Source organism: Venturia canescens, chromosome 7 (assembly GCF_019457755.1).
Source record: "Venturia canescens isolate UGA chromosome 7, ASM1945775v1, whole genome shotgun sequence".
Classification (NCBI taxonomy): Eukaryota; Metazoa; Arthropoda; class Insecta; order Hymenoptera; family Ichneumonidae; genus Venturia; species Venturia canescens.
The window spans coordinates 12945544-12966245 of NC_057427.1; the positions used below are offsets into that span (position 1 = coordinate 12945544).

Here is a 20702-nt window from a genome sequence, read left to right on the forward strand (position 1 = left end):
ATTTTATTTGAAAATATATATCTAACTTCTAAATACCCATATTTTAGTATAGCTACTGATAGCGCGGTGGATGCGCAAGCATGGAGCATGCGATTCCAGTGGATCTTCTATGATCTCCAAGCTCAGCTTCGCACTGGCTCGTGCATCAATCGTTAATCCGATAACAATATTTCTAAATATTCTATTCGGATTCTATTATTCTATATTATGCTATAGTATATAATTCTATTATCTTTCTACATATGGATAGGAAACAAGGATATTGCAGCTTTTAAAAAACTCAATGAAGCTTCGCGTTGGAATTCTTTTTATTTATTTAATAATTTGTCGATTTTTTCCCTACAATATTATTTTAACGAAAATAATATTTTTTATGTTTTTCGAATATCTGTTATTTTGATAAAAAGCGGTTAATTAAAGAAATACAATTTTGTAAGATTTGCTTGATACTTTCAAGAGATATCCTTGCTCGTTCAATTTTCCAAGAAGCTCCTCGAATGCAAGTCCCGTCATATTCTCTTGACCAGCAATATTACGCAGTTCTTGCTCACTGAAGATATTCTTCTTTTCATGGAATGCTTCAGCCTTCAGATCGTTTATGAATAATTTCATCTTCGAAGTTCAAATGTATTTTGTTTTTATCATGAAACGATTTATTGATTTCGAATAATAAGAATAATAATCAATTTACCTTGTTGGTTGTTATTTTATTTGTATTATTGATGGATTTCGGATGATTCTGAGCGAGATTCTTAGCGTCGATACATACTGAACTTTCCAATATTTCTATTGCATCAAAAGCATCCAGTTCGCTTGTTTCTATACGTAAGTCTATTTTTGCTCTTGCCTGCAAAAACACGAAGAATTCAATGTAAAGTTCAGATAAACAAAACGAACGATGAATTCGCAGTTGAATCATTCGATTGCAAGTTTCTTTTATCCATTTATGTATTACGTATCAATTAATCCCCACCTCCGTTAGGTTGATAAGCAATTTTATGCAATCCTTTCCGATCCGATGACGCAATAAACAAAATCTAGTAATGATCCTCTTCGATGCCTCAGAGAGAATCGGTTTAACGTGAATCCGAGCGTAATTAATGTACATTCCCAAAAAATGTTCTCCCAGTAAGGTCGATGAATCGTGAGCACTGGAATTTGCAAGTCTTTCTCTGCGTTACAGAATTGGTTGGATCAGTTATTGATATTGTGAACCGTTGACAAAATCGTTATTATACAGCAGCAAAGTGGAATATTACTAGGAAAAAGTGAAATTTTTGCTTTTTTCAAAACTTTTTCCCAATTGTCTAGGGTATGGATTCGATTTTATGAATTTTGTATTACCCCAAGGTAAGATCCGTTCTGGCTCGTGGCTCGGAATCTCTGCGATTGAAAATTCCTGCTCGTTGATCCAGGGGGTTTCGTTTTTTATGTTCATTCAAAATACGAGTGCGCATCAAATTGCCGAGATACTAAAAAAATATATGTATTATTTCAGTGATTTTACATTTATTTTCATTAGCAATGTGTCTTGTTCGTTTTTAATGAAAGAAAATAAATGATCACCGCATCTGGATTATCTCGCATGAGGAGAATGAGATCAAATTGATCCAGAAGCTGTTTATTCGTGTTTACATTTTTCAAAATGGTTTTCGATGGGTCGTATTGTTTTTTTATCCAATCGGTCATCGCAAAAATGGATGTACGGAACGGTCGAGAAAATTTTAATTCGGCATTCATTGTCTCGACCCGTTGGCTCTTCATCGTTTTGTAAATGATCTGAAAATATGAACTTTAAAAAATCTTCGTGAAGAATGAAATTGCGATTTATCCTATTTAATTTTTGACGACGTCAAAAATGAGCCCGATCATTTCTTCAGAGCGAAATGTCCCTGTTACGCCGTAGTAAAATATGCTTCCTCCTTTTTCTTAATTTTTCGATTATGAAGACGACGTTGTGCGATAATAGCTTTAAAAACATTTAAAAAAAAATGCAAAAAGAAAATATTTCTTGTTCGGAAAAGGTGTCCATTCTCGCGTAAGGTTCCAGAACTGTAATATCGAAGTGGAAACCTTGTGTTGGCTCGTCATTGCGTCGAATTCATCAAGACACAGAAGAGCGGAATTTGAGAGGGCCAAAGCACCAGCTTCGAAGCGCCAATTTTCTTTGAGACTTTCCTTTCCAGTTTTCATTTTCGAGTCTAGCGAGACTGTTGAACTTCCACGGATGTAAGTGCCTATAAAATATGACGTCACGTCGGAGCTCAAAAATTATTTCATTTGCATCGTTTTCGTGTATGGGGAATGTTGTTTTATTGATCGAACACTCTTCATATTTGGACAGCAATGATAAAGGTTGAATTTGAAAAAATGACCTTGAGGAGCGACTCGGGCGCAAGCACGTAACAGTTGGGATTTTCCAAGTCCCAGATTGCCGATGATGAATATATTAATAAAATCACGTTTTTCTTCTTTTGTAGGTGTACCACCGAATAAACCAAGAATCAGAGTAGCTTTTATAAGTTCATGACCTTGAACACTGGGACACAGGGAATGAACCAGGAAACTTAAGATGTCTGGTTCTCGTTTGATGTTCTAGAGAATTCATATTTTATAATTAATTGCACCGGTAGCAACAGTAAATATGATTTTTTTTATTGGTACCTCGATGACCCTCCAATTCACTTTATCAATTGAATTTGGATCCGAAGAGTTATCTTCTTTGAACACTGATTGTCCGTCAATGTAAAGAGGGTTTGAATTCGATGAGCTCGCTTTAGTAGCACCGAGTTTTACCTAACAGAATTTTTTTTCTATGAACATATGTTTATCATCTTAACTTTCTTGAAGTATATAAAAAAAAAAGGAAGAGGGGGAGGGGCATTCCAGGCCGAATGGATCACTTTTGAACCCGACCCCTTTCGATTTGGCGGAAACTTTTTCATCTTTTTCTACTGTACCAAAGAAATTTTTCAGAATATTTTCAATTTTGTTTTCTGGACCCAAAAAAGTTGTGAATTTTTTAAAAAAATGCCCTTATTTTTGTTCAAAGTGACATAACGCTTTCGAAAATTGACTTATTGGGACGTTTTTGTTTCAAGTTTTGTCTTCGATCGTACGTTTCAGAAAAAAAATAGTTTTTTGTTTCGTTTCTCCATAGGGAACTTTGATATTTTCTACAAGTTCTCTAAAATTTTTTTTTTCCAAAAAAAAAAAAATTTTTTCTTCGATTCAGCTTATTTCTAATAAACCACCTTGAAAGACGGTATTTTTTTGAAAAAATTCATAACTATTTTTGGGTCCGGAAAAAAAGTTTCAAGTAATCCTAAAAAATTTCTCCGCTACAGTTGAAAAAGATAAAAATTTTCTGCCAAATCGAGAGGGGTCGAGTTCAAAAATAGTCGATTTGGCCGGGAATGCTCCATAAATATAAGAATCTACTTTTTAAACTTTCAGTTTGTACAACGTTTGAAATAGTTGGGACTGATGTTGCGAATATTTTTCATTATAGACACGTTATTAAACAAACACGTTAGTGACAATAATTTATGGTGGAAGCTGGCAATATTGATGATCTTAATATTTAATGAACTTGCGGAATTCTGAGAGTACCTTCGGTATTCCAATGATACGGATTCTATCTCCTGGCATGAAATTATTGACCAAACTTCCCGTTAGTTGGACGTTGATGATGTTTGGCAAAAAGGCATGTTCGCTGACACTCTACGTAAGCATGTATAAAATTATAGGCAAGTTTTGCTTCCAAGTATTTACAGTGTATCGTTGATTTTTATAATATTTCACGATCATAACCTGGTCGGCTGCAATGTATAGTTTAACTTCAATACTCTGCGATGTTTTCGTCATTTCCAGAAGAGAATCGAAGACTCTTTTCATTCTTGCATTGCCACAAACGTCACATTTACTTGGTAACAAAATTGTGTCTTTTTGCTGTTTAGAAAAGAGTTTGTGGCCACACTCGCAAACAAAAACGACGCTATCGAAGCTCCTCTTTTCTCGTCCAATACTGAGGACGGTTCCACTTACTGATATCAATTGACCTTGATGAGAAAAATGAAAATGTTACACTTTTCATGAATTCTATTTCTTTGGCGTACTTGTATACACATTTTCTCTCGCGATCCAAACATACTTATGTATTTCGACGTGCTGGTAACGAATATAAAAGGCAAAATGGCCGCATTTTTTATTTTCAAGGTTAAATCTCGAAAAAACGATTTTTCGAGCGTATTTTACGTTTATCGTTATAAATATGGATTTCAGAGAAAAATGTTTTAAACAAAATTTGTAGGCCATAAAAAAATAGACATTTTTTGTTCAGTACATAATCCGTGTAGAAGGAGTATTTAAGGAGAAAAATACAAAAACGTTTCAGAATCTTTATATTTCGCCAAAATCTATTAGTTTCGATATCATGATCTACTTACGCACTTTACCAAAAAACCACTGGTTCTGAGTAAAAAATGTATAGAACCAAAAATGTCCGTTACTTAATCGTCTACAACTTTTATCTAAAACATTTTTCTCTAGCGCCAATATTTATGGCAATAAACGCGAAAAACCCTGAAAAAAATTGATTTTTTATCGATTTGACCTTGGAAATTCAATTTGCGGGTATTTTGAAGGTCATACTCGTAATCAGCGCGTCGAAATACATAAGTATACCAAATTTCAGATCGACCTGGGCTATGGGTTTTTCGGAAGTACACTCTAAACTTGCAAGCTTCGAAAATGTTTTCAATATTGTTTTTAAATTTTTTTCAAAATTCTTAAAAAAATCTCGTTTTTATTACTTATTTTGTTTTCGTGTGGTTTTTTCAGCCAGTTATTTGGATACATTACACGAAACGATGAAAATTTATTTTCGCAATATTATTCAAATTATGTATAACTTATTTGTTGAGATTGATAAATTTTTAATATAACGATAGCGGCTAAAATACTTTCGTAGTAAAATCATCAAGCAAAAATGTGACAACAGCCATTTTCTATTTAAATGCGCATGCACATTTATATTTTAAACCAGCTGGCTCATGCTATTGTCAATTCACCGTTTATGTCATTGTTACTCGTTATATAACCTCAAATATAAGTGTTTCTCTTATTTCTATTCTCAAGTCATTTTCACCGGTAACAAGGGTTTCTCAAGACATCATCATTGATATGTAAAAACATTCCATGTCCTTATTCTGGTTTTTAAAGTTGGAAGGATTCTATTTCATTAAGTCCAAATCGTTCGCACAAGAAGTGTGCCTGCGTATATATGCTATGTATAACCCGTCAAAAAATGTGATTTTTCGTTAATTGTTTTCTCGACAACTAAACGGTAGGTCTTATAATAATTTCGGGAATAAATGCACGGTGTATATTTCTAGCATATTTCCAAATTTCAACTCTTGAAGTTTGAATTTTTGATTTCCATTAGATTCGCGTTATCTTTCATAATTGTACATAAGTTTCGTTTCACTTTTCACATTTGATGCTTATTCTCGAACATGATGATTTCAACATTGAGTTATCTTCGAATTTCGGAAATTTTGAATTAAAAAATTCTCTACTTCGTAGATTGAAGGGAGGATTAGAGGAAAATATGTGGAAAAATCAAACAGCTGATGAACGAAATAATGAAATATATTTAACGAGTATTGACCAACCGTGCGAATTCCACGTCACACAAGAAATTGGATTAATCGATCCGAAATTGAGAATATTTATTCGATTGAGCCGCAGCATTTTGAACGTTTTTTCGAATAACTCAGGAGCCTCTTTCATTATTCGGTTGAGTGACACCTTAAAAAAGAATAATCTCAAAAAACTCCGTGTACATATATAAAAATATCGTGAATACTTTGATGAGCAACATACCTCGAAAAATGCAGTTTTTACAAACTTCAAAGTTTGCTCCGGATTGGCTTTCAGGTCGTCCAAGAAATTCGGCCATTTCTCGAGTAAAATTGGATTATTGATGCTTGAATTGATATCGAAATTTAAGCCTTCCTCCGAATCGTATGATATTGTTGGATTATTTACGAAATAATCAATCATAGCAATAATTTTGAGGGCCGTTGATGAGTTTTTGGTGTATGCTTTGGAAGAAACACGATAGTTCTCGTTAATTGTTTATTCGATGTTTTTTTTTTTTTTTTTCAATAATTGAGTAGCAGAATAGCGTGTACCTCGATCGTGAAAATACAGCATCCAACTGTGAAACGGTATTTGAGCGTACGTAACTACACTGTGTAAGGACTGTTGCTGTGTTGTATTACTACTGCTCGTACTTTGAAAAGATACATTTTTCGATAAATCAGTATTGTTCACGCGGTGCTTGCTGCAATGTCCTACAATTTTAGAAAATGAGTGTAAATCTCGTTGGAAGAAGTTCATATTTATCGGAGAAATAACACTGATCGCGATGTTATTCATTATTTTTCTGCGAATACTCACCGGAATCATTCGATCCGCAAGATCTTTTTCTTTTCAAATTACTTCGGGACCGAGCCATCGAATTTTTTTTACTTGTTATCGAGTTGATTATTTGAAGTCGCGCCGTCAAACTCGAACGCACATTTACGTTTGACTTCGCGTCGACTTTTGCGTGCAGCGAGAACCGAGCTAATCAAATGAGCTTTGAAATCGAATTCATGAAATTTAGGAATATATATTACGTATTTTTTTATTTTTCGATTTGAATAATATTTTTGATAGATTGAATAAAAAGGTGAAATTTTTATTCAATTTATACTCTCATTCTTCACCTGAAATTCTGCATAGGTTCGATCAAAGGCAAAATAAGGTCCCAATGACTTCAGCAGTGCTCGCATGCACAAAGGGAAAGAAGGAAAAGACAGGAATTATGTATACAAAGAAAATGAGAGAACTCAAAAACTCTATTGAATAAACGCACTCTGTTTTATGTTTAATGAATAAACCAGAAAGTACATTCACCCACGCAATCTTATAGGTTGTTATAATGTTACAATGAGACGAAAAGAAGAGGTTATTGACAGAAAAAGTATTTGAGAAAAAAATGAGCAAGAATTATTATATCGTTTGCAACTCGGGGGGAATGATAATTTTTTTGTCGACAGCAAATTTTTTAAGGGCCTGATATTTGCCGTGCCAGGATTCAATTTCTTCCCGCATTCTGTTATTGTCTTCTTGCATTGCTTCCATGTCTCGATACTCTTGGCTCTTCTCCGACTCCAATTCATCCTTTTGCTCAATTCGTTTGATTCTACAACTTGCTGCGTAGCCTCGATTCTTCAGTGTTCGTCTGCGCTGTTTCATGCGAACGATCTCATCGCGTGTCAGACCTCTTAATTTCAATTGACGGTTCAGATCTCTGACTGATATAGTGACGAGTTCGTCGTCACTGATGTCCAAACAAGGACCAGGTGAAAGTGGTTCCTGAATAATCAATAAGAATGATTTCGTAAAGTAATGTTAGTGAAAAATATTCAATCTGTCGAAATATCATGAAATTCTGAAAATTTTGAGGTTAAGTTGGTATTTTCTAACCCTGGTTACGTTCACTCTGTTTTCAAATGATTTACTAGTTGCAGTTGATAGTTAAAAAATATAAATGATGACATTGTGTTTGATAAATATCAAGGAATAATAAAGGCTCGTAGTGGTCCATACGTATATGCGTATGGAAAATATAAATTATTTTGTCAAACCAGGATACAGACTTTACTGAGTACTTACCATATTCATAGCAATAATTTTTAATCCGTGAACTGTTTCAAGAGTCACAGCGATCCTCGAAAAACGATACTTTTCCGTTGTGTTTAATGATTCGTCTTCGAAATTGCTTAGTCATCCTGAAAACGCTAGGACTCTCCTCCTCGGGAGACGCCATATATTGTTAGGATCCTACCACGCACACAAAGACGGATAGCAGCTGGATAGCAGCAACTGCGCCATAATAGTGGCCATGTTTTTATCTTCCTCTGGTTCTGCTCCGCGGTTGCTGTGTATATAATACTGTAGTATCATCTCACAGGTTCGTGCAGCTTACGCTTGCTTACCGTAGTTTTTACGGTCACATAACCGACGTCAATATTTAAAAATATTTTCAGTTACGAGTAGATTGTTCTTTTTTCCTCCTTATATAAATTGAACTAATAAAGATTTGGCTTGGAAAGTCGTATTCATTTTTATGCAAACGCACGCTATACGGTATTGTTTGGCTCAATTTTGTCGAAATTCGGGTATGGCGCATATATTACCCACCGTGCATATTCCCCATTGAAGTTTTGCATTGGCATCACTGGGCTTGAACACGAAGATTCATAGAGAGGCATGATACTGATAGAAAATATATGTTTCTGTTTTACCATTCGTTATAAGTATTAATGAATTTAGTACAGATAGAGCGTCGGGTTGTATTTTTTGGAGTCAGCAGTGCTGATCACTCGCTAATTCAAATATTGAAGTGCTGCATGAGCACTTGAATATTAATTAGTACGATTAAAGAAAATCACGTTGGATTTTTATTACGGGAATAATAAATATTCACATATATGTACATCAGTCATGCACTAACAGTTTGTATATACACATGTGACTTGATGAATCGAATATATTTATTTAACATTCACTTTTGTTAACCAAGAAACATTTTTGAACATATATGTACATCCATATATATAATATAACATTATATGTATATCTGTCGGAATTTTTGTCTAGCGAAGCACGAATTTTGCGTTTAACTATGATAACGCGTCTCTTTGTTCAACGAATGTGTACGCCGAGATTCAAAACGATAAAAGTTGTTATTAATCTCTCTGTGAACAACAAAAGATGAACTATGGGGAATTTGCGCCGTCCAAATTTCCAATCGACAAAAAAATATATAGAAATCAATGGAAAAACAATCGCCATGTCGCAAATAAAAAAATATTAATTAAAATTTGATAAAAATACCTTAATATATAAATATTAGAGCGCCACAAATAATGTATAATTTTAATGGATGATCATAATTTATTCAACGGTTCGGTACATACAATTTTGTGTATTGATAATTATGGCAATTAATCGGTGAATATTTACTAATGGATTTTGGATAATTCGTTCAGTTTGTTTTCGTTCTTCACGTGTTTACGTTTTCACGCGTTTACGCTTGGTCGTGTTTGGACTATTCGCTATAGCGTAGTAGCAGAGCAGAGTGGGGATAGAGGCGTTCGGTCAGCCAGTGGGACAGAGGGGAGAGGGGCGGGCGGACACCGGGCGGAGCTCGAGAGAGGGGAGACGCGCAGGCGCAACATGATTCGCTTCACTCACTCACGACTCACGTCGCTCGGCCCGCTCGGCGCGCACAGGGAGGGGGAGAACACGTTTCGCTTTTCGCTTCACTCACCGCCCGGCGGGCGTAGGGCGAGGACTGGCGCGGAACGCGAGCGTGCCGTTATCGCTACGCATTGTACATTCCAGTGCATTGAGAAAACGGGGCACGAAATACGACACGTGGAATCCTCCTTTATCCTGAATGACTAAAATAATCTTTTTTTACGATTTAATTTTTTTCAATCAATCGATAAACAAATAAAATAGAAACCAATAAAAATTGGTAGCGGTCATAATTTTATCAATTATTGTAGCTTTAACAGTTGTTTCATAATTTTAACAGTAAATTCAATCTCGCTGAAGCAACTGATTGGTCATCTAAATTACAAAATAAAAGAACTTAAGATCGTGCGAATCGATAAAAGACACGAAAACACAACGTTACAAATATTAAAGTTGAAATTTAATAAAAAATAATGATTCGCTCCTTGTCAATATACATTTTTTTTCTTTAATTTCTGAGATTCCTTTTTTTGGTAATTCGTAAAAAATAGTATCGAGGCAAGGGCCAGTAACAGAAAGAGTTTAGTGACGCCTGTAACATAGCTTCGAGAGTCTTGTGTATGCTCGCACGCGCGCGTGTCCGCAAGCGAGCTAAGATGCAAACATACCCCGAGCAACGCAACGCAAAGCAAAGCACCTAACGCACGGTCCTAAAGCCATGGGGTTGTCGGCAAGCGAAGACGGACAGTCAGTAAATCTACTCCATAGCGGATAGTTTGACACAGTTCCGAGCTCGATACAGTTTCTGTATCACTTTGAAGTCGCGCAGGCAAGATTCCATGCAGATAAGTCGGAGTTGCAAACGCTGCACGCTAAGCAACGCACGCAACGCGTATAACCGCAGCTATGTACAGCATTACGAATAGTTTTTACTAGTCAAATGCTAACAATAGGACGCGAGCAACCGACCACGCGTGCACGCACGCGGGCACACTCGATTCTTTATGAAACGGTGGTACAGGTTTTGTCACTACACTGTTTCTGTTACTCGACATATTGGCTTATCCATTTGCGCAAAAACGGTTTTCTGGGGAAAAAAACCTAGGAAAGAGTAGGTAAAGAAGAGCCCTCCCTGAAAATGGGGATATTTTTTTTCGTTTATGTTAATTTTCGAATTCAATCGGTTGTACAATTAAATAACGAATTTTTTCTCTCGCGTCGGTATAAAGTTAAATTTTTGGTGAATAAAAACCCGAGTTCGTTCTCGAAAAAAAGACCAGCGGAAATATAACTTTGTGATAATGAATCGCGATTACGATTTTCTGCGGTACCGCGGTGAAGTGATAACAAAAGTTAAAGGTGAGATGACAAATTCCAAACATGGGAGGACGAAAAAACATTGGAAGAAAAGTGTGTTGAAAATATGTGGAAAGTTCTTTATATGATCAGAACCATGGTGCAGGATAAGAGAATCGTAGAGGCAGAGGGAAAGCGAAAGGATCGTGGAGGAAGACGGAGAGGGAGAGGATCGTCGAGGAAAACGGAGATCGCAAGGATCGCGGGAGAAAAAGGTAGGAAGAAGATCGAGGCCCGTTCCTGTAACCGTGAGTAACTACACCAACGATTTTTTTTTTTAATACGAGTGCGCGAAATATGAAAAATGATTTTCATGTTACAAATGTAGACATTCTGCCGATTGAATGATCAAAACACGTGAACGTCAGGATATATGACGTTTGGATATTTCATGGAAGTATTTTTTTCAAATAATGAACCGTTAGATATAATATTTTCATATTATTTATTTTCATGATACAGTCGTTGCGATTTATAGATTTACGAATAGAATGATTTGCAGAGTTTATATATGGTGGTAGTTGTGCAAATTTTCGTTGAAATGTTTCTGGTAAAGATGTAAATGTGTCTTTACTCGACTGTCAACAAAGTTGAGAATCTCTGTCGTCGTATCTTTTTTCTTCAAGTGCTCATGCAGCACTTCAATATTTGAATTAGCGAGTGATCAGCGCTGCTGACTCCAAAAAATACAACCCGACGCTCTATCTGTATACTACATATTTATTAATACTTATAACGAATGATAAAACAGAAAAATATTTTCTGTTAGTATCATGCCTTTCTATGAATCTTCGTGTTCAAGCCCAGTGATGCCAATGCAAAATTTCAATGGGGAATATGCACGGTGGGTAATATGCGCCATATCCCGAAATTCGTTGTCTAACTTTTCAAAAAGATCCGTCTATATATCGAAGAGCATCAACGAATCGTTATTCGGTAAAGAAGGAAAGTGCAGAAAGTTGAACCAGCGCGAATAGACCTACTGTATCGACGGTTGGCTGCTGCACGGCTGAGTAGCGGCGAGATTGAGAAGCTGTGGAACGCCACTCCAACGAATGATAAGATCGTCGAAAACATTTTTTGATCCTTCGACAAGTCTCGTGGAGTGAGAGTGAGAATTACATAAGGCATACTACATGCTTTCGGTTATTGATAATTTCAGAGAGCAGTACATCTTCGTTCACTGATAATTCTATAAAGAATTCAACTGTTTGCTGTTTCATCTATTTACCGGCGATTCATATTCATTTCGTTTCTCGCCTTGTTATAAATAGCGTAAGAATATATCCGCATGAAGAAATTTGATCCTTGTAAGAAATACGCATGCAAGTTACAAACTTGTTTAAAAGGTACATTCGATAAAATTTCAATTCGGTTATTTATTTAGAGATTATCTTATCGTTTTTTCTTCAAAGATTTCCTGAGAAATAATCAAAAATCTAATTTAAGTAACACCGTAGTTAACCTATAAAATTACTCATCGAAATTGCTAAGATTCGATTTTTAAAGATTTGAGTCCAAATGATAGTCACAAAAAATTATTTCTTCAGAAAACGTTTACCAACCGTCACGCTGTGGTGCTGTTATTGAGGAGCTACGACAGTGCTGTATCAAACACTCACCGGAATCTTTAGTTTGCGAAGGCATTGATATAACAAAACCTTACGAACACCATACCATTGACATCGTAAGTTAACACCAATCTTTCAGTTACGTCATTGTTAATACGAAATGGCTGTTGTAAATGTAAAATCATCAATGATATTTTAAATTTATATCAGTTTTTAGGATTACAACATTTTTTGTAATCCTAATTCAACCAATAATGATTGATTAAAAAAATTCCTTTGCTATTTGAAATTTCATGTCGTACTTGTTCTGGTACAGTATGATCAACATATTAGACTTCTGTTCTCACTTGTCATGATCAATGCAAAGTTTCATAGTACGATTGATCACAGCAATATGCGATATCTTTACTTTCAGTCGGAAGCGCAAAAGCGAACATGAACAGAACAAGACCAGTTGACAGAAGACTCTTAAAAGACAGGTCTTGGGCTGAAAGGAATGTACGTCTTTTGACCGGTATAAGTGTCATTGTGACTGGATTGATACTCTTCAGTCATCCCATATATGCTCTGTGGATGCGTAGACAAGAGAACAAGCAAAGAAGATTGCAGAACCAATCGTAAAGAAAATAAAAGAGGAAGAGCCTATTTTAGCAGTGATATTGGAAATGAATTCGGTGAAGAGTGCGAAAGAACGATTGCAAAAGTATCCTTTATTGATAGGACAATGTCGGGAGACAGGTGGACAATATGCGAAATGCATTTTGCGAAAAGCCAATGTACACAAAGACGATTGTAAGGAGGAATTTGAAAAGTTCAAAGCCTGTTTGATCGAAGCGGCTAAAAGGAACAAGACGAAATTGTAGGATTGTAGTAGAAGCTCGATTTTTACTGAAAAATTCTTTTTTCTTCGAGCGTTATAGAAATTTATAGAAATGACGACTTTATCGTTTGCCCAACATTGCACGATGGGTCTGGTGATCCGATGGCTTTTGATTATTTATGCGAATTACCACGATCGTAAATTTTCCGTGCCGTATACCGATGTCGATTACAGAGTTTATACGGACGCATCGCGTATGATGGTGAACGGTGATTCTCCTTACGATCGTCACACGTATCGTTACACACCCCTTCTAGCCAGCATTCTAATACCAAACATCCTTCTCCACGGGGATTTCGGTAAAGTTTTCTTTTCCTTTATCGACATCGTCGTGACGATACTCACGAGAAACACATTGTTAAACGGATCGTGTAAAACGAGCAATGCAGAAACGTACGCGTTAGCCTGGCTCTACAATCCTCTAACGATTGTCATAACGACCCGTGGAAATGCAGACTCTTTAGCAGTTTTGTTGGTCCTCTCGACTCTTTTTTTTCTGCGAAAAGAGAATCCAATATTAGCTGGACTTTTGCACGGTCTCTCAATACATTTTCGACTGTATCCAATCGCTTTTAGTCTCTCCATGTATCTATCGTTGAGAGAAAAAAATCTTTTTTTCCCTAACGCCAAACAAGCCAAGCTCGTGGTTGCTTGTATTTCATCCCTTGTTTTTTTCACCTCGGTTAGTTATTATTTCTACGGCTACAAGTATCTCTACGAGAGCATGATTTATCATCTCATGAGAAAGGATGCGAGACACAATTTCTCCGTTTTTTTTTACGCGACCTACTTGTCTACCAGTCTTACGATAAATATTTTCAAACGAATAATCACGTTTTTGCCTCAATTACTCGTTCTCGTGGCAATTTCGCTACGATACTCCGACAGAAAACACCTCCCCTTCGCCATCTTCACCCAAGCCATCGTTATGGTCGCTTACAATCCGGTCATGACGTCGCAATACTTTTTTTGGTTTTTGTCTTTATTGCCGGTGTGTTTGCCCGACATAAGAATGTCGGTTAAGAGGTGGCTCGCTTCAACGACTTTTTGGCTAATTGCACAAGGTATTTGGCTATTCGATGCTTATTTGCTCGAATTCCAGGGCCTTAACACCTTCCATCGTATTTGGCTCGATGGAATTTTATTTTTCATCGTTAACCTCAAAATTCTTTACGATATGATTAAATATTACGAGCGTTGATTATCGGCCATAATTAATCAGTCATTAGTCCCTCAATCGTTATAAGGTAGTTGGTAAAACTTTGTTTTCTTTGGTACATTGAAATTGGTGTCACTCACCTGTGCGCCGTTTGTTTCATGTTTACACGAAAATCAAATAAATAAAATTTATCAATTTATTTCTGTCGAATACCATTGTTCTCAATCCATTCTAAATAAATATTGATCGTCGTTCCGGAATCGAGGTATGTATTTCCCGGTACTTCCTATCACGAGATCTCGCATAATTTCATATGCATTTGTTGTGGATTGAACTCGGCAAATTTTACATTTCTGCTGGTGTAACGCATTCGAAACTTTTTCGAAAGAAAACTTGAAAGAAGAATAAAAAATTGTGAAAAAAAAAAAATCACTTTGAAAATAAAGTCGACGTGAAAATCTTCGTTCTAAAACTGTGCACGCTTCAGCGCCTTTTCATTTCCATTTACAAACGAACGAACGTGTTTTTTTACACTTAAAGTAACGAACTCATTACAATTAACCCTAGAACGCATGACTGGGGTGTGAGCACACCCCACGCGAACTTCAAACTACGCCCCCGTCCTAACAAGCGACATTATCGACTGATTATCGACGGATTTTTTTATGTATAAATTCAATTGAAATTAGTTTTATCGTACATCATTCTTTTCGTTATAAAAAAACGAAGAAAATGGTGTAGGATAAAGTCAGTTTAGCATCGTAGGACCGGATTTATAAGCAGAAAAAAAGTGGGGTGCGTTCAAACCCCGGTCATGAGGTTGAGGGTATGAAAAAAGGCACATGAGGTGTAGGGTTAATGATATACGAATAACAGTGGGATAAAAGCAACCATAAATCAAGAGACGCGGTAGCGGCTCGACGCCAAGTATTAAAAGGAAAAACTGCTGCGCAAAAGAAACAAACGATAATACGACTCAACAAATTATTATTTTTCATCTTTATTTTCAGAGGAATACAAAATACTTATGTACAGATAGTTTCATGATGTAATAGTGATGGATTGTTGAAAGGAATGGAGATATCGTTTAATAATATAATAATAGTAAATCTTAAACAGTAGTCTAGATCAATTGTGAGCAAGAGGGTTTCTTGGTTCATCTTCAGAAATACTTGCACATAAATATACACATATGTACATACGCGTGGAGCACGCATGCATACATATATGTATATAAATATATATTCATATACATTTTACATATCAACGTCCGACACGCATTGTATCACTCGCATCCTTCAACAACGTTTACAACAAAGATTTCTTTCTCATTTCTTCCTATGGTTCAAGTTGCATATATATTTAGATATATATATGGACGCATCATTCCGCATCAGACTCGTCGTGGTTTCCGTATTTTATGTTTTGTATACTCGTGCTCGACGTGTGTTTCAAGGTGACTCAACCAAGTTTCGCTGATTTCGTATAGTTTCTGACTATTTTATTAGTTGTCTTAGATCGGCTCGGCGATTCGTTTGTATGTTTGCCATTTGTGATCGTGTCGCTCTTTGGACTAGAAGGCAATTGAGAAATAAAAGTGGAAGAGGAATCGCTCGCCAGTCTGATTTCGGAGGAAGTCGTTATACGACGTTGCATAGCGAAGTTTTGTCGTGTTTGTGTTGTTCTTCGTGTTCGTAATCTTATTATTATTATTATTATTATTATTATTATTATTATTATTACTATTTTTTTTTGTTATTTGAGCGTTACAGCACGATACTTCGAAAAACAGTCCAATTGGGACGACAGATTAGTCCGCGTCACGGCGGCGGCGTGCTTCAAATGCAAGATTGTCTCGAAGACTTCGTTTGACCTTCACTTGAATTCGTCAAGAGCACAAATTTTTCACGACTGTATATACAGCCATGTTAACGATATAAATTTTGTGTGCTTCACATTTTTTTCATACACACACGGCAAGTGTCGAGTTTAGGCTTTGAGAAATTCTTTTTTCACTTGTTCCTTCTATAATAGGCGCGCTATGTTCGTAAGAACATATTATGAGTATACAAAAAAAGAATTTATCCTAATAACGAAAAATAATATTTCAATTGTCACTTGTTAAATCACATGATAAAGGCCCATTCACACCTCGTGGAAACAGACACGATTCGATAAATCTTTTCGTAAAAAAGATCAATTCAACAGTCATTTTTTAGCACAGGAAACTTTTAGACGTGGGGTGAGGAAAAGAGCACAATAGGGGGGAGGGGCAGGCGATGGATTACTCTGGATTAATTTCGCATCTATACAACACATGCATTACTATTTTATCGTATTTAATTATTATGAACACAATGTTTCTGAAGACGAGCCAACTTTCAGTGCATTCGATCAAGTACTTGATTTTTTTTTTCGTTTTTTTTTTTTTTTTATCTTTTTCTTGTAAATGTCTCATAATCTCTCGGGAAACATTTAATGCAACCTAGCGTGCACGCGATATCAAGAACTGATTGATACAAGTTCAATTACTTTACCGTGCGTTTCGTCAAAACGAATATTCCTTTTTTATCGTCCAATTATCTTACCAAACCTGGAATTACACATTTTGTTTAGAGAGATGATCGGAGAGTATTTCAGCTCGATTTTTTCCCCTGGTTTATCAAGAAAAAAAACATACTTCGCAACATGTACGAATTCGAGACATACGAGTGAGTCGTGTCGAATTGTTTTCGAAAGAATTGATTGATCGCGAATAATAATCGTGTGAAAGAACGAAACTTAAGGCATGCACACACACACACACACACACGCACGCGCGTAAATTCTCGGGGCGGAGGGTTACGGAAAAGAGCGTTCGATCAAACGGATTTACGTGGATAGAAATGAATAATGTATTGTTTTTTTTTTTTTTTTTCTGTACGAAATATTGATTATGGCAGGATTCAATGAGAAATCATAATGTTGGTGATACATTGGTATTGCTTATAAAGTATAAGAACAAAGTAGGACGTATACAAGCTCATTTTACAGCATTTACGACAATATTATCGATCGTCGAACAAACTATACATCGGGAGTATTACTTCATTGTAAAACAAAATAATAATAACTAAACTATAATGATTATTGCAATAAAAAAAATGTACAAACGATTGAATATATGTGGCGCTATATGTTGAAACAAAAACATAATTGCGTACCCGTTCTTCAAAAGCATTCGCATAAACAATCATAATGAAGTGTATAAAATGTAAGAAATAAAGATTAAAGCACTCGTGAAGTGTACGATAAGGATAATTCCAAATAAGAGCTCGCGTACACGACTTAAACTTGATAAATGTACACAACGTAAAATAAAAATTGTCTTTGGCAACGAAAAATTATTCTTCCAATGTTTTTTTTTTTTTTCTCTTTCTTTGCCGCCTTCGTCTTTATAATATTTCATTATTTGTTCTTTCTATCACGAGTCGGTGAACGTTGGAATGCGAAATTGAGAATGAAAAAAAATCGTAGCCACAGAGAGTGGAAATAAATGGGGAAAAAAAGGTTTTTCACCTATCGAGACTTGCATTTTGTTTTTCGGGAAGGAAAATAATCATCGATCAATCGCAATGTATTCAAGGACTCTGTGGTGGTTGAAAAAAAAGGGACCCGGGTACGGTTGAATTATTCATAGAGATCTTATAGCGGAAAAAGGGAAAAAGAAAATGGTTATTGGCACGCTCAAATGTTGTTGGAGATAAAGATGGACGATATGTGTGAGTCGATTTTTTGCTTTCGCTTCTCTTATCGTTTGCTTCTAGTTTCAGTGTTTTTTCTTCTTTTTTTTTTCCATACGTCCGAAGGGAAGATCTTATTATACAGGTGATACCAGGTTTTTTTTTCAGAGCACAAAATAGCTGCTGGATTTTTTTATAACGCTACGGATATACACGAAAAAATTTACATTTTCTTTTTCTTTCTCGTTTTCATTGGTTTACCTCCATCTCTCTTCCTCTCTCTCTCTCTCTCTCTCTTTTTTTAAAATATTTTCTTTTTTTTTTACAAACTCGTACTGAAATATGAAATATAGTATGTTTTAAGTTTCAAGAAGAGGATGATGCGAAGTTGTGTTTGGTTTTGATCTTTTTAAGTTACGATCGAACGACGAAAAATCGTACTTTTTCATCCTTCGCCCGATTACCGTCAAACACCTGCTAATGATGATGATGATGATGATGATTATTATTATTATTATTATTATTATATTATTATTATTCAATGAATTGACATGGTTCGCGTTAAAGGGGTTCGGGGGACGTGGAGAAGGGTCGGGTAGTCGTTCGAAGCCGTGGCATTAATTCTTTGTGCATAAAAACTCCTTGATATTTGACTTACTATAGATGCAAGCGCGATTATTTACACATAATCGACTAGCATTATTATCATTATCATTATTATTATTATAACGAATTTTTTCTTTACTTTTGTTTATCACTCTCTTTCTCCTCTAAAATTGCTCATTGATAGTCAGCCTATTTACAAGGCAAAAGTTAAACAACGACTTCCACAGCTAACTATCTCATATCCAACATCTGCAATAATATTCATTTTACAAAATTCTTTTATTTTCTTTTTCCGGTCTCTTTTCTTTATATGTGTATATATATAAAGTAGAGCTTGACACGCTATATTTCGTACCAGAGATCACACCGATTGACGATCATAGAAAAAGAAATAAACACTATTTAGGTGTATATATATATATATAGATCTATCTATGTAATTAAATTGACTTTATTTCGTTATTTTAAATCCAGAATCATTTATTTTTTCGATAGGCTGAATCTCCGAAACAAGAAAACTCTCGCGAAATGAAAGTTGTTGCGATGACGAATGTAATTACAATTTTAATTTTTTTCAAATAGGTTTTTATTGTTCGCTGAAAATGTTACGATTCGATGACACAAATTTACGGGAATCCCGATAAATTTCTCGCTCGTTTAATAGCCATTCGAATATACATAATACGTAAATAAATAATCAACTCATAGGTTCGTTTAAATAAGTCTCATTTGCGAGTCGATGCGATCCATTTGATTATCGGTTCCGGATTTATATACTTAATTAGGTCATTCGAGCGTCGTTGTTACATGCAAAAACACTACGATTCAACAAATAACTCCCTCGTCCTTCTCCATCTATGGATTTCCCTCTCTCTCTCTTTTGCCTTCCACCCATAAGTAATCTGACCAAAATGAGCAAGCTTCGACATCGCTTATTTTTTTCTTTTCCTTCTCCTCTGAGAAAAGCATTCGGCGAATTAATCTCGTTTACTTCTTCTTTATAAGTGCATCACTGAACCACTTTCCGCGTGGATCGTTGCGATGAATTTACTTTTGGTAGTTAAAAAGTGCTTACATTTGCTCAGAAAAATGAGAAACCGAAAGCTCTTCGAAGAAGTGAAAAATCAATTTTTTTTCAAAACTTTTTCGGCTTTTTCGTGGCTTCGCCCCACTCTCCCCTGAATATATATTTATCCTTTTTTTCTTTCAGTCGAGTTACTGGAAATTTTGAAAATGCGATTGGGCTGTTGGGTGATGTTTTTTCACGATCATTGAAATTTATTTTTTTTCGACGTGGCTGTGCTGATCGCGAGAATTCATTTGTGACGATAAAACTATTGGCAGCCTCTGTTTTTTCCAAGCCCTCTGCTGCGTCGGGTTCTCGAAACAGTGTCGTTTGATATTTGTTTTTCTTTATTCTTCAATTATCCTATAAACACAGTCTTTTTGTCAATAGATCGTTAATCAATAACTATTGTGTGACGCGGTCATGAAATATAATACAATGAATAAAGAATGCATTGTCACGGTTGAACGTACAAACTCGAATCAGGCTGAATACATTTTCTGGCTGTAGTAAAAGTCAAGATGCTCCGTGCTGCTAAAAAAGGGGTTCAATCTGTTAGAAGTTTGTTAATAAATGACAAAGGATTTGTTCAAAGGTAGAAAACATTGGGCAAAGTGTCTCAGGGCTGAAGATCAAGTTTTTTTCGTACTTGATAAAAATTTCGTCAATGAAGATTCAAGATATCGATAGAAGCGTCACTGAAGCACGATGAAAAGTGTTCAACAATCTCTCGATCTAATAAGAATATTCTATGGGTCCTCGAGCGAAGCTTAACATCGAGAAAAAAATGGGGTTTACATTATTTCCTAAATCGCGGTCAGTCGAGTCCGAAAGAGATTATTATTACAGCGCGTATACGTTGCAATAAGTACGTAGTAAAAGTATTCCCTTGGAACTCTCTCATTGAATAATCTCGTCCAGTTAATCGTCATTGTTCGCACATCGACAGCAAATCGAGCCTCAATTTTTTTTCATCATTTTCTCCAAATTCTTTCGAAATATACATTCACATACTTTTTTTATA

At 35.7% G+C, this 20702-nt stretch overlaps 4 protein-coding genes across 4 annotated transcripts; 2 read left to right on the forward strand and 2 right to left on the reverse strand.

Moving 5' to 3' along the window:
- Nucleotides 1-301: 301 nt before the first annotated feature.
- On the reverse strand, nt 302-6755 carry LOC122413342 (DNA helicase MCM8-like). Its single transcript, XM_043423628.1, has 14 exons — nt 6466-6755; nt 6198-6359; nt 5887-6107; nt 5676-5811; nt 3814-4061; nt 3613-3723; nt 2665-2796; nt 2376-2595; nt 2074-2237; nt 1567-1779; nt 1345-1472; nt 974-1172; nt 692-847; nt 302-612 (listed from the first exon to the last, which is right to left on the reverse strand). The coding sequence occupies exons 1-14, from the start codon at nt 6521-6523 to the stop codon at nt 415-417; spliced, it is 2346 nt and encodes a 781-aa protein (XP_043279563.1). The 5' UTR covers nt 6524-6755; the 3' UTR covers nt 302-414.
- A 152-nt stretch (nt 6756-6907) lies between these two features.
- Nucleotides 6908-8005, reverse strand: maf-S (MAF bZIP transcription factor K). The gene is made up of 2 exons (XM_043423630.1): nt 7729-8005; nt 6908-7428 (listed from the first exon to the last, which is right to left on the reverse strand). Exons 1-2 carry the CDS (start codon nt 7735-7737, stop codon nt 7063-7065), a joined length of 375 nt encoding a protein of 124 aa, XP_043279565.1. The 5' UTR covers nt 7738-8005; the 3' UTR covers nt 6908-7062.
- A 3757-nt stretch (nt 8006-11762) lies between these two features.
- On the forward strand, nt 11763-12684 carry LOC122413193 (cx9C motif-containing protein 4). Its single transcript, XM_043423364.1, has 3 exons — nt 11763-12023; nt 12225-12361; nt 12661-12684. Exons 1-3 carry the CDS (start codon nt 11966-11968, stop codon nt 12682-12684), a joined length of 219 nt encoding a protein of 72 aa, XP_043279299.1. The 5' UTR covers nt 11763-11965.
- Nucleotides 12685-13043: 359 nt separating this feature from the next.
- PIG-M (Phosphatidylinositol glycan anchor biosynthesis class M) lies at nt 13044-14483 on the forward strand. The gene has a single exon (XM_043423629.1). The coding sequence runs from the start codon at nt 13178-13180 to the stop codon at nt 14324-14326; it is 1149 nt and encodes a 382-aa protein (XP_043279564.1). The 5' UTR covers nt 13044-13177; the 3' UTR covers nt 14327-14483.
- The last annotated feature ends 6219 nt before the right edge of the window (nt 14484-20702 follow it).